This window comes from Anas acuta, chromosome 2 (assembly GCF_963932015.1).
Source record: "Anas acuta chromosome 2, bAnaAcu1.1, whole genome shotgun sequence".
In the NCBI taxonomy this organism is placed as follows: domain Eukaryota; kingdom Metazoa; phylum Chordata; class Aves; order Anseriformes; family Anatidae; genus Anas; species Anas acuta.
Genome location: NC_088980.1, coordinates 20,670,406 through 20,685,412, shown reverse-complemented (window position 1 = coordinate 20,685,412; position 15,007 = coordinate 20,670,406). Strand labels below are relative to the sequence as shown.

General features: G+C 34.8%; 1 protein-coding gene across 4 annotated transcripts in view; it reads left to right on the top strand.

The window, feature by feature from the left end:
• MALRD1 (MAM and LDL receptor class A domain containing 1) overlaps window positions 1-15,007 on the top strand; it is a 263,177-nt gene that overhangs the window by 53,063 nt on the left and 195,107 nt on the right. For all 4 annotated transcript variants that reach the window (XM_068673784.1, XM_068673783.1, XM_068673782.1 and 1 more), the window contains 4 exons: window positions 4,756-4,908; window positions 5,076-5,181; window positions 6,441-6,808; window positions 8,404-8,816. In XM_068673784.1, coding sequence (XP_068529885.1) covers window positions 4,756-4,908; window positions 5,076-5,181; window positions 6,441-6,808; window positions 8,404-8,816 — 1,040 coding nt within the window. The remainder of the gene's footprint in view (window positions 1-4,755; window positions 4,909-5,075; window positions 5,182-6,440; window positions 6,809-8,403; window positions 8,817-15,007) is intronic.

Genomic DNA, 15,007 nt, shown 5'->3' with positions numbered 1-15,007 from the left:
GGTTGTCTATTACTAAAAAAGCCCATGTGACTGAAATCACAAGTAGGTCTGCTGCAATTTCATGGCTATTGAAATAGATGTCCCCACAGAAAAGAGTGGAATAAAATGTTCTGGACTGTTTTGTTTTCTCTAGGCATCCACAGAGGAGACTACCGTATCCATCTATACCAAGTGATTGTTAGATTTACAGTATGATTTTAAATATATGAGAATATAATTGTGCAAATTGGGTTTACATTCAATTTTTAGCCTTTATAAGGAAGTAGTTTTAAATTATTTCAGAGCTGTAGGCAATAATATTTGTGGATGGAAAGTGAGGGAAGGGGGAACTGTTCTTGGGATTTTGTAAAGATCAGACTTATCAACCTTCAAACAGACTTGAACTTTTTTTTTTTTTTTTTTTTTTTTGCTGTTGTTGTATGTTTCAGTTATTCTCATTTATTACTACTGAACTTTTGCATTTTTTAGTGAATACTATTCATTTTTTACCGTAGTAATTATGCTGTTACACCCACAAAGTACAGTCACGCATTACCTGAGTTTATTTATCATGGCATTAGCAAAAAGTATCAGTGTGAGAAATCATAAACCTGGGAAGGCACATATAAAACTATTCAGTGTGATTATGTCAGAAAGGGTATTAAAATAACTTATTAGGATGTATATGGCCATTGATAAGCTGTTTTTTTTTTCATTTTTGTTGTTCCTAGATATGAAGTTGCCAATAAATTGTTTTCCTCATGACATCTAGCTATGTCTTTAAATGTAATCTTAAATTTGATTATTAAAAAAAAAAAAAAGTTGAATGTCTATTGACACATGAGAGTCTTTTTAAACAACTTCTAAGTAAAGGAGAAAGTTGAAAGCCAGTAATGATGATGATGATATCGTCTCACCTGGATTTTTTCATGTCAGGTTTTTCTTAGAATGGTGCAGTATGAGTAAATACGCATACATTGCCAAATAGTGAAAGATTTTTTGGGGGATGTAGAGATTTATGATACTGCAGTCTTGCAGAAATGCTACCATCTTAAGCATTCACTTTAAAGTACTGTTTTTAACAGGAACTTTTCTTAAATTCTTGTTAGGCATTGATTCAGTTTACAGAGAAACTATGTATGTTATTTGTGGAGGCTCTTGAGTGAAGTTCCTTGAAACAGAAAAGGGTAAAATCACTTTGTAAGAACCCAGAATCAGCAAGAAATCTAGACTTTTGTGATAACAAATCATCTCAGAGAAGACTAAATCTGCTGACACTGTAAAGACAGCTCTCTCAAAACATTAATAAAGATTAGGATTAATAAGAATTAATTCTTCTTTTTTTTTTTTTAAAGGATATTATATTATTATTTTATATTATATAATATATAATATTATTTCCTAATTAATTAGGAAAAATAAGGATTGTGGAATCCTGAAATGGTACGTTCACGGTATTACTCTGGTTCCTTCATGATTACTGAGGGAACATGATAAGTAAGAAGCTAAAAGGGACAGTAGAGAAATACATGTGTAAAGGTGGCATGGAGACTATTTGAAGCGAAATGGCAAATAAGGCATCAAACAAATAGCTGAACTAATGTGCAGTTTAAAAAAAAAAAAAAAAAAAAAAAAAAAAAAAATGTGGTGGGTTACATGCAAAACACCGTAAGGATGACCAAAAATTGTTTAAGGAAAAACTAGCAATAAATTCCTCACACAGAAGAAGCAGAAAGCCTGTCAGAGTCTTTAAGATTGCTTGATAGTTAGCATCTCAATAGAATCATAGAACCATTCAGGTTGGAAAAGACCTCTAAGATCATCTAGTCCAACTTTTAACCTAGTACAGACAAGTCCACCACTAAACTATGCTACTAAGTTCTACATCTACATGTTTCTTGAAGACCTCCAGGGATGGTGACTCAACCACTTCCCTGGGCAGCCTCTTCCAATGCCACACAACCTTTTCAGTAAAGAATTTTTTTCCTAATATCTAGCCTAAACTTCCCCTGGTACAACCTGAGGGCATTTCCTCTCCTCTTATCACTTGGTGCCTGGGAGAAGAGCTCAACCCCCACCTCGATACAGCTTCCTTTAAGGTAGTCGTAAAAGTACATTAAGATCTCTCCTAAGCCTTCTTTTATTCAAGCTAAACAGCCCCAGCTACCTTAGCCTCTCCTCACCAGACATGTTGCCCAGGCCCTTCACCAGCTTTGTAGCCCTTCTTCGGACATGCTCCAGCACCTCGATGCCCTTCTTGTAATGACAGGCCCAAAACTGAACACAAAACTGGAGGTGCGGCCTCACCACAGCTGAGTAAAGAGGAGCAATCACCTCCCTAGTCCTGCTGGCTACACTATTTCTGATACAAGCCAGGATGCTGTTGGCCTTCTGAGTGACATGAGAGCTCTGCTAGCTCATATTCAGCTGGCTACAGACCGATACCCCCAGGTCCCCTTCTGTCAGGCAGCTTTCCAGCCACTATTCCCCCAGCCTGTAGCACTGCATAAGGTCACTGTGTCCCAAGTGCAGGACCCAGCCCTTAGCCTTGTTGACCCTCACACAGTTGGCCTAGGCCCATCGGTCCGTCCTACCCAGATGCCTCTGCAGAGCCTTCTTTGAGCAGATCAACACTTGGGCCTAAGTTGGTGTCTTCTGCAAACTTACTGAGGGTGGACTCCATCAAAATAGAGCATGTAAGAAAATAAGAAATAGGAGAAAGGCAGAAAGTAAGGTATTAGGAGAGGTAGTAGATTAATTTGTGTGTGTTCACTGTGAGAGGAACTTTAGAGGTACCCAGGTAACAGCCTTTCTCTCTGGGCAGTCTTTTTGAAACAGAAGTACCAGCCAAAAAGGTTATGAGACAGTTAAATAATTGAAGCTCTATCAAACATTCAAAAACAACTGCATTTCACCCAGGCTGTACCAGCTTATGCTATTCTTGTATCCTCCCTATTTTTTTAAAAAAAGTTGGTTTAATATTTAGTTGGAAGTTTGAGGGCTATTTTATCTCAGAGTATTCATCCGTGCTTAAGTTAAATGCATCTTTTCTTTCATTTTTATCCTTGTTTCCAGTTACAGATGCAAGTCTGTGCTCAGAGACTTAACTGTTTTATCTTTTTTTTTTTTTTTTTTTCCATCTTTTGGTATAACCATCTGTGTCTAAAGTTTGTCATATTCTTTTTTGATGTTCCCTTGGGGATATGGGCCAGTTTCTTTTTTTTCTTGAAGCCTATAGCAATCAAAAGGAAAAGCAGAAATAGCTTTCTGTATCTCCTTATCATTATATTCTGCCAGTGGATTATCAGACATTCCCATTGTACCTTTATGAGTATATCCATAAATAATTTTATCTTTTATTATAGAAAAACGTTATTTCAAAAAAAAAAAATATCCTTATTTTTTGTTACACTTGTCAATCATAAAATGATGTAGTTCATTTGTGAACAACGTACGTTATAAGTATAGAAAACACATATTTTTTGATCCCTTAAATATTATTTGGCCTTTCATATTTGTGGATTTTTTTTTTTTTTTGAAGCAAAATCCATAACTATGCATTTCCGTATGCTTTGCTTAATAACCCACAAAAATCTCATCTTTTTAGAAGCCCTAACCAACAATTATAATACATTAAAATTTCTTCATTCTTTCTAACAAATGATATATAACCTAAAATGGGAAAGGTTTTTCAGTAAGACTAAAACAAACAACAAAAGCCAATGCCCTTCCCTATCAATAAACATTTATACAATTCTGTTTACCAAGAGACACCATTTGGTTCTGAAATGTGAATTTTCTATTTCATAATATTATGACCACTGCAACTGGTTATAAATCTTTATATTATAATGCTGGAACTGACAATCATGACTGTCTGAATATTTTGGGGTTTATTCTATATGCATAGTAAATGAACAATTGGTTAAATTTCCTGAAATAGTTTTCCTTATGCTTTCCATCAAATGCCTGTTCTAATTACAGTAACAAGCATATCATTTTGTGACTTAGTGAGGAATTTTTTAAGTGCAGAAGAGGAAAATATGACATTTCATCATTTTAACGTCATAAATATTTGTGAAATTACATTCAAACATCTTCTTCCTTTCATTTTATTTCTTTTGCATTATGTATATCTCTAAATTATTTGTATTCTTTTAAATGAGGAATTGAAGAATATAGCTGAATATATTTTTCAAATCTTTGTCACCACAGCACTTTGTGTTTCACAGATATCTTCTTTTTACCATATCATAGCATCTCAGTAAGGCCTGATATTCAGCTTGATTTCTATTCCAACTAGAAGAATGGTTTTGCTATCATTAGCATACTCGCAGAGATTCAGGAAATAAGGGACTATATTTCTGGTTCCAGCATCTATTCCTTAAAAGAGCTTGCAGAATTCTTGTTATTGCTTTGCATACTCTGTGTTCTGCTGTGCAGCATGAGGACTGCAAGGTCTGTTTTCAGCTTCTTTCTGACTGCTTTTTGTACTTTGGCTGCAGTGTCTTTAGAGAGAATGCTTCATTTTATGAATACATTTTATACAGAGATAGCTTGGTTGTTCCTGTGGGACTGTTGTCTTACACAACGGTTATAAAACAAATATGCCATCTCATCCCCCTACCCCTTTTCTAGACATTTGTCTAAAATACCAGTGATATATTGGAAATGTTTAATTTCCTTTTCATACTGTAAAGCTCCCTTAGTCATGTAAAGTTCCCTTAATCATGTCATGTACAGAGTCAAACTGAAATGTATCTTATTTCATTTCAGCTGCTGTATGTGACTTTGAAAGAGATAACTGTGGCTGGTTTGAAACCGCAAGTGCAGATGAATTTGACTGGGTACGAAGTTCCAGTAGTGCTCTTGCACCTGCTTTTAAGAATCAAGCTCCTCTGCAGGATCACACCTACAACAAGTCTGAAGGTAAGACAAGACAAGCCTTGAAATAGAGAACTGGCATATAAAGAGTGTATAAAGAGTATACCTACTCTTTAATCGTATTTAAAGTGGAGACTGTGAACTTTTTCCAAATGCTTAGAAATTATTTCTTTGTTAAGCCTGAAAAGTTGTTTTCTGTTTTCTTTTGATAGGTCATTTTATGTTCATTCTGAAAAACAGCAGCAGCATTTCACAAATTGCTCAGCTACAAAGCCCAAAGTTCAGGCAAGCTGGATCAAACTGCACAATGTCTTTTTGGTATGGAAAAAAAAAAAAAAAAAGAGAGTTTTAAAATTTATGGACCATCTCAGATTGTTTCTCTTGGATTGAAATTGTGGTTGTAATTTGAAGTAATATGTACACTCTTCTGTGCAGTATTGTCTCTTTCTATTTCTTAATATTTTAGTCTTATATGCAGAAAAAAGCTGAAGCTGTAGAACAGCTTCAGAACTGAAACTTGGGACTTCTTTGTTATAAGGCTTTGGTCAAAATTACGTTAAAGGATTGTATCTGCATGCACATGGACAAATACCACCATAATTGTGATAATATTTCAACTTAAGTTAAAATTGATTTGAAAACATTATGGAATTTTTCTCAAGAATCAGAAACCTTCCAAAAATCTAATAGCTCATGAGGTTACCAGCTGGGTTATCAAAAGAATATTAAAATTTGGGTTGTATCTTCTTTGAATGGAAGCTCCAGTGCAAGCATGCTAGCTTCAATTTCAATCCTTTTCCCTGAAATACACAGGGGAAAAAATTCTTTCAACTGTTTTCTTATCACAATCTCTGTGCAATCTTGTCAAAGAGGGACAGAAAAAATAATCTGTGATAATTTGTATACTTAAGTCAAAGATGGTGGTGGAGTATAAATAATTGTACGACTTCTGCATTATGCAGTGTAGTGTTTCTTTGCAATGTCAAATACATCTACCATAGAAAGAGAAAATGTCATTTTATCAAAGACTTGTGACTTGCAGTATAGGCCTGGAAATTATACACTTCTGGTTAAGTTTCCAATTTTGTTGTATGATTGCTCATTTATGCATTTATCATTTTAAAATGTTGCGATGTTCTCAAAAAATACTGTAAAAAATACAGCATGTTAATAATAACTAGCATAGTTGGAAGGAGTGATTTTGCATTGAATAAATGCTCATTTTTTCCTTCTGGAAACTTTATAATTATGTCTTAAATTAAATTTGTAGAAGGCATATTATGCATCTGAATGAACAGTGCTCGTTGCTTAATACGAAAGCAATGTGTCTCTTCAGTTATGGTTTATAATTTAATGAAGCTTGCTTCTTCTCCCATAGCTTTCAATTCTTGATATAATATTCTCTTTTATACCTATTTACTATCAGTACAGAAAGTGAATTAGAGGCAACTGGAAAGAGGCATAGTAGATGTCCTGTATTTCACAGAGCTAAGACAGAAAAGATGTCATAAAAAAAGATGTTCCAGCATACTTGATTCTCATCATTTACACCTCTAACTTTGTTTCTATCATTTTAGGTATTACAATTACGGTCAGTCAGTTGGAGCAGCAGAGATGCAATTGCTTGTGGATGGGCTGAAAGAACCTACTATCCTTTGGAGAGTATATTACAATCATGGAAATCAATGGTTGAAGACATTCATTCAGCTTGGACGCCTTTCACATCCCTTCCAGTTTTCAGTCAATAAGATCAGCCTGGGTTTTTATGATGGCGTCTCAGCAATTGATGATATTACATTTGAAAATTGTGCTCTTCCACCACCTGCATCAAGCTGTGAAGGTCCTAATCATTTCTGGTGCAGAAGCACAAAAGCGTGTATTGACAGGTTATGGGTGTGTGATCTTGTGGATGACTGTGGGGATGGATCTGATGAAGAGAACTGTAGTGAGTATTTTCCATTAATGCTTACTTTATTGCAAAAAAAAAAAAATTAGTTGCATCAGTGTCATAACCAGAGATGATGCAACTGAATATATTTACTGCTGAAATACTCTGAAAATTATTAACTTAAATGCATATAATTTATCACATCTGAGAGTAAATGTCATTCAATCTCCTTTATTCTAATAATATAATTTTCTTTAATTTTTCTAAAATGCATGCATTTAAGCATTTTTTGCCTTTTTTTTTTTTTTTTAAGGGGAGAATTCATAGTCTGCAAATTAATCTGGGTGAATGTGCTGTTTATGGTTACACTGACAGAAATGCAATGCAAGATACTATATGGAGTGAGAGAAGGGCATGTCCTATCTCTGTATAACCCTCTCTAACCAGAAAACATTAAAATATCTGTATTACTATAACATTCTAGTCATACAGGACCCAATTGTCCCTTTCAGAGAAAGAGCTTGTAGGAATTGAGAAAAGCTATAGGTCATTCACATTTTTGACATTCACCTTGCAGTGCTGAAGGGCACTGTTGATGATTTTCTCCCCCAGGCACGCATTCATCAATTTTAAGAACTCAAGAACATTAATATAAAAGAAAATTAACTAACTGGTGCTTTATCACATCCCGAGGTAACCAAATTATGTAAATCAGAGTGAGTTTGAGAAGCAATGGATACCTTACATGCTTGAGGGGATACTAGCCTGCGCTGATATCTGCTGAATGTCAAATTTAAACATCTGAATTTCAAAGACAGCACAGGCTTTCCATTCTATCTCAGTTTTTCCCTCTTGTAAAATGCCTATCTTCTTTATAACCCATTTTGATAGTAAGAAAGTACTAGATGATTTTGCAGTTTTAAACATCGTAATAAATAAAAGCTTAATAATAATTAAAAAAAAAATAATTTTATTTAATAAAGAAATTATTTTAGTTAGTTTATGAAAGGCAGATGCAAGGGTGGAACACAAGTTCACCATCTATGATAAACTTTCTTTTTTTGCATTAAAAGGACTTGGTCAAATCAATATATTTTTGCTTGATATCATGTGAAGTGCAGTTGTGTTATAAATGCCTCAAATTTATCTTTTATAAAGCTGTTGAGACTACTTCTGCTTTGCAAAAATGTATTAGATCACTTATTACATCTATCTACAAAGCTAAATTTTGTGGTTTATTTCATCCAGTTATCCTCAGTTTTACCTGAAACTTAACTGTCCAAAAGAGTTAAAGGACTTCAGATGCTTTAAAATGCATAAATTTATCTAATACGTGAATAGTGACATGGTCTTCACAGTTCTGTTTATTCAATAAATTAATTATGTAATGTTTGCCAGATGTATATTGAAAGAGGAAGTAATTAACTAAAGGTTTTTATTTTATTTTTGTTCATGTAAGTGTAAATTTGTTCCTTGGAGGGGAAACTTTTGCAAAAAGTAAATAGGCTTTTATCTATATTAGAAATTTTTGTAAGGAGAAAAAGAAAATATTTTATTTTTATACTAGGAAGAAAGTGAATGGGGAGTACATTAAAACAGTACTGCCTTTTGATACTGCCTTCACTTGACCATCTGTTCTGCTTGGTTTTCAGACCCTGACCTACAGTGTAACTTTGAAAATGGTTTATGCAATTGGGAGCAGGACACTGAAGATGACTTTGACTGGATCAGAATACAGGGTCCAACCCCAACGGTTAATACAGGCCCATCAAAGGATCACACAACAGGCACAGGCAGGGGACACTATCTATACATGGAGTCCTCTGAGCCACACGAATTTGAAGATAGAGCAGTTTTGCTTAGTCCTCTCTTCAACCCTTCTGGGAATGGAACCTGCATTTTCCGCTTTCATTATCATATGTATGGAAAGCAAGTTTACTTGCTGTCAGTCTTCCAGAGAACTGTGAGTAACACCAAGGGATGGCTGCTGTGGTACAAGTATGGAAATCAAGGAAACAGATGGATAAGACAGACACTGTACATCAACAGCTATAAGCCATTTCAGGTATGGTCCTTCTTGGTTGTGTTATGTTTATTTGCTGCATTGTATAACAGTGGAAACATATAAATGCCTACTATTTAAAGCTGTTAGTAGCTGTTGACTTTGAAATCCATTTGTGAGTAATATTTCTTTGAGGAAATATGGTTGATGTTATTTTTTGTGGAATTTATTTATTCCCCTCTAAAAAGATGATTATAATATTTTGAATATGAACAAATGGTATTTAAAATAGGTGCTGTGACTTCTGGCTTTTGACTATTGGTCAGAACAAATTTATTTTCCAGACTGTTTTGTAACATATTCACAAAAATTTAATTCAAGGAAAAAGGATGACAGTTAAAAAGAATAGGCTTTTCTATGGGTGACTTTTCCATAGTTACATATTAATCTTTAATTTTATAATTCCAGACAAAAATATTTTTTATTTCAAAATATTTGGTTGCAAGGGTGGGTGAAAAATCAAATACCATTTAAGGAAAGAAGTTATTGTAAGTATCAACTATAAATTTTGCTTTCCTTTCTTGTCTTTTAAAGTTGTGTATGTTATTTACCTTTGCTACATGTGGTCTGTTTATTCTGGTTGGGTTAACGTACTTGCATGTTTACTAGAGTAGATGTTGATTCATTTGACTGCCAACTGGTTGTAAAATTGACTTAAAAAAAACAGCATCCCTCCCTGTGAGATCAAAACAAAGCAACCAAACAAACAAAACAACCCTTCATTTTGTATCTGATATAATGCAATATAAAATGCAGTATCTGCTTTAGACTGTCCCATATTTGTTTCCCAATTGATTATTTTCAGTCTGATAAAAGTTCTACTGTATTTGAAAGAACCCTTATATTACTTCGACTGCGCAGAACCCCCTGGAAGGACATAATTTTTTGCCAAGACCATTTGTATAAATGTAAAGGAGTATCATATCAATATAATCCTGACAAAACCATATTAATTTATAGAGTTTTAGAGGGTGTGACCATAATAAATTTTATTTGTTTATGTTTAAATAGAAAAATAATTCTTTTAACTCGTCTCTGAGAATAATTTGGCCTAGAGCTGGACCATGCACTATTGTGATAGTGGTATGTTGGTTTCAATGACAACTGCTAGGTTGAAAGTATTGTGAAGCCCTGATTTCCTTTCCTTTTCATCCAACATGCGGCAAAGTTGAACTTTTTTTTTGCTAACAAACTGATTCTTCTCTCATTTTTGTTGTTCTTCTAGTAATGTAGGTCCATTGATTTGCATACAGTTTCTAATGTTATACATTTGTAAAAATGAAAGAACTAAATCTCAAATGTGGCAGCATTTCATTTGATTGAACAAAAAATCTTTCAAAATAAATTTTCACTACTTATTTTTAATGTTGGGACTTTTATCATGGAAGCTTCATAAGTGTGTCTCTATGATCAATGTATGCTGAAAATGGTCAAGGGCATTTGGCAAAAAAACTAATTTTGATATACTATCATGCAATTCTAGCATAAAATAAGCTGTACATACTTGCTAAAAATATATATATATATATATAATATATATATATATATATTTAAGGAAAATATATATATATATATATATATTTAAGGAAACATATTCTATGTCTGGTAGTTTCTCTAAAAAACTATAAGACCGTACGTCCGACATTTATCCTCATGAAGGTTAGGAAGGTCTGTATGGTAACTGAAAATATTTTTACTTAAGTATCATAGGGTTTTCTATTTTACTTGCCTAGTTCTCCACAGGATCCTATATTCTCTTAATGAATTTTTGCCTTTTTTTAATCCTAATTTTTGAGGAACATGAGGTGTAAGGTATCATTTAATAGTTTGTCCTGAAGAGAAAGATCAGGATCTGATGTTCATTATTGTGTATTCTATTTCCAATGATGGAGTGTGCTGTGTCGCAACCCATCACCCTTCAATACTCAGAAATTTTAAAGAGAGAGACTTATTCTGTTGTTAATCACTTGTCAAAGTCTGACTTCTTTCTGTTCTTCCTTCTAAATGAAGAGTGTCAGGATCCTTCTAGGGCTAAAAACGTGTTTGGGAAAGATCTCAGCACTTTGTTACTGCTTTTTCCCTGAAGCCATATTTCTGCTGAGATGTGTGCTAGAATAGCCTCTCATTTAGTTTTAGGTCATCTTCTGATTTGATAACAGTAATACATTTCTAGTCTTCGTGTTTATTATCTTGTTTTCCCCACATGCTCTCAAATTAGTTTTGGTGTTTCCACAACTTGAAGTACTTGATGTCTCACAGGCCACCTTCATGTTAGAAAATAAATGACTATTCATTTATTTTTCCTGGAGGGTCCTAGTGAAAACTGTAGGCTTTAGACAAAGTAATGTGAAGGCATGTTTTACAAAGAAAGTATATGGGGTACTACTAGGTAACTGATCACAGTTACATAGGTAATGTCTACCTTTACGTCAACTCGCTGCCTTTTCTTTTCTTAGTGAGAAGAAGTAGTGATGCTTGCTTGGAGATTCTGGTAAACAGCTCAGTAATAAGGAAAACATCTCACTCTGGTTAGTTCTGTGATTCTAACTATTTGTTGCAATTACTTTTTCTGAGAAGAGAGAAGATTGCTTAACCTCCCTTCTGCCCTCCGCCCCCCCAAAAAAAAATAATATCTGTAGTATATATAAAATCAAAAAACAAACAAACAAAACAGATATAATGGGGAAAAAAGAGTTTTTTGGGGGGTAAGTGCACTTTACAAATATAAGTGCACTTTACAAATAAAATTTAAAGTACTTCTGAGTTCTGTATCAAACAAAAAGAATGATATTTCAAACATTGAAATTTTAGAAATAAATGTTTTTATTTTACACATTTCTAGTGGTGAAAAGCATATTTTAGACTTAAATAATATAGCAGGAGAAGTTATAATATGATAGCATCATTAAAAGATTTGGGTTGGAAGGGACTTTAAAGATCATGTAGTTCCCTTTGTAGCAAGAGACAATGGCTTTCTAAGCTTTTTTGTCAAGTATATCTTGGAAGAGAGAAAATTTCAATTTTTATTTCCTGTATAACAAGCATCAAAACTATTGAAATTTAAGGTTCTAGGTTTCTCAGTTTGCAGTGGCATTTGAAATTTCAATATATTTTTAGTTCCAGATAAATGTAGAGTTCTTTTCAGTCTTCTCTAAACATTAATTGATAGGTTTCAGATTTAATATCTGGGCTTACACTGGTTAAAATGGAGCTGACAAATTTTAACTATATTCTGTTTTTTTGTTGTTGTTGTTTGTTTGTTTGTTTGTTTTGCATACAGCTTAAGTGGAAGAATTTGCATACTTTTTTTATTGTCCCAAAGACAAGCATTATTTCTTAGTGTGAATAGCAATGTGATGAGACCATGTTTCAGCTTGTTACTGTTGTGTACCAGCATATGCAGCTATAACTTATACTCATCACTCACAGAGCTGTCTGGTTCTGAAAAAAAATATGTATTTTTTCATCTCTTTATTCTAAGAAAACAAAACAATGTAGTTGTATTTTTGCTGGTGTGTTAGGAAAACTCATCAAGATAAAATTAAAAACAAGAAGTGGTAGAAAAGTTGGACCCTTTCTGTGATACTAGGGTTAAGAGTATTTGTCTTAGAAAGATGTGGCTTAAAGGTAATAGAGGAATATCAAATCATCGGTGTCATGGAGAAGCTATGCATATTTTATATGTTTTATAATATAAGAATAAGAGGTAGTCTGAATTTGTTAGGCAACAGAAAATAGCAAGAAAGGAAATACTATTTTGAGATGGTCTGTTGTGCAATTCATTGCAAGGGAATATTTTGGATACAGGGAAGTATGAATAGAATCAAAAGCAACTTGGCAGATTATTGAAAGAAAAGTCTCTGTCGAGGGCTGCTAGGACAACAATGAGGCTACAGCCTCCGCCTTGTGAATGCTGCCAAGAGATTGGGAGTTGACACTGTGTGCCTGTTCTGTTCTCACTACAAGTGTAGCAGCAGCCCACTGGAGACACACTGCAGTTAGTGACTTGATCTCTGGTGTGGCTGTTCTTGTTCATTGAAGTCTAATGCTGCAACCATGTTGAGGTGCATCAAGAAGATCACCCTTTTTGATATACTAACTACGATTCCAAATTTTCTGCAGTCATTTTTCCCTTATGGAGCCAAGTTTACTGCTGTAAGGAACTGCTAGCCTGAAATCAAATCTGGCTTGATTTGATTATCTGCTTGCTTCCGTGTTTGAGGCCTCAATTTCAATGTGTGTGATCACATCGTAGTTGGAGTTCATTAATGTTTATTTGGCCAAATTTATTTCTTTCATTAAAATCTAGTGTTGGAAGCCAGTCTGAAAACTATCAAGGACTTCTCTGTTTTTAAACTTCTAATACCCACCTGTGATCATTTTTTCATTTTCACTTTGATCCATTTCCTGATAGTAATTTCCACACAAGGATTTAGTTGTAATGGATTTCCACTCTAGCAATAGCTTCATTTTCAACTTTCCATTTGTCATTGCTTGGCTTCCTGGTCCTGCACCTGCGACAGGGCAACCCTGGCTATATGGACAGACTGGGTGACGAGACTGGAGAGCAGCCCCGCAGAGAGGGATCTGGGGGTTGTAGTTGATAGCAAGCTGAAGCCAGCAGTGTGCCCTGGCAGCCTGGAGGGCCAACTGTATCATGGGGTGCATCAAGCAAGGCATCGCTAGTCAGTCAAGAGAAGTGATTGTCCCACTCTACTCTGCTGGTGCGGCCTCACCTCGAGTGTGTGCAGTTCTGGGCACCACAGTACAAAAAGGACATAAAACTGTCAGAGAGTTTCCAGAGAAGGGCTACAAAGATGGTGAAGGGCCTAAAGGGGAAGACGTACAAGGAGTGGCTGACTTGGCTTGTTCAGCCTGGAGGCTGAGGGGAAACCTCATTGTGGTCTACAGCTTCCTCATGAGAGGGAGAGGAGGGGCAGGTGCCAATCTACTCTCTTTAGAAAATAGATCTAAATAGATCTAAATAGATCTAAATGGGGATGGTGTCACACTGCAACAGGGGAGGTTCAGGCTGGATATCAAGAAGAGGTTCTTCACTGAGGGTGTTGTTGTGCACTGGAACAGGCTCCCCAGGGAGCCAACGGCACCAAGCTTGTCGGAGTTTAAGAAGTGTTTAGACTGTGCTCTTAGTCATATGGTCTGAATTTTTGGGAAGACCTGTGTGGTGCCAGGAGCTGGACTCAATGATGCATGCAATGTTAAACAAAATTTCTTCATATTTTTATACACTGAGTTGAACAACAACATTCAAGAATCGCCTGGAAGTGGTACTACGAGATATGATTTAATAGCTTAGTGGATAGTATTGGTGATAGGAAGACATTTGAACTTGATGATCTTGTAGGTCCTTTCCAACCTTATGTTTCTATGATTCTATGATCCTTATGGGTCCCTTCCAACTCAGGACATTCTACGCTTCTATGATTATGTATGTATTTATCGGTCCATTTTGAATATGGAAAACATGAAGTAATTAAATGTTTTCACAACAGAGAGACTACATAACAGTTTGGCTATTTGAATTTAAGGGAAACAGCAGGACAGCAGGAATTTTGCTTTTCTGAAATTTAGGAATATTGTCTTAAATCTTCTACTGGTGTTGTATTACTAATGAGGAATTGCTGAATAGGAAAATAAGATTTAGACATCTTTACAAAAAGATGAAAAATGCTAGAGATTTTTTTTCCCCCTTCTTCACTAGATCTAGAAGGCATCTTTGAAAAGGTTTCAAAATGGTCACAGGAAAGCTGAAGTACTTCACTGAATCTTTAAGTCTCCTTCCCTTGTTCTATGCTTTAAGTGAAACACTTTTTATTTTTATTTTTAATAATTTGTGACGATCTATAGAGTATATCTGCAGCAGAATTAGGAAACAGTACAGAAATTCTACAACTGATAAAAATCTTTAATGAGACAGGGCTTCATCGTGGGTTATATGTTTTGATGATATCCCTTGGTTACTGTTTTCTTTCTTTGGGAGTTTGAATCCACATGTATGGCTGTAGCAGCAGCAATGTTATATTACATTCTGTCTCTGTCAGACAGAATGATTTGGACAAGGAAGGGTCCACATCTTCAGGCCAAAGATGTAATAGTGCTCACGAGTATTTGGTGCCAAACAGGTAATTTACTCAGTTATCAGCACAAATGTTTTCATAAGCATTTGAAAAAAA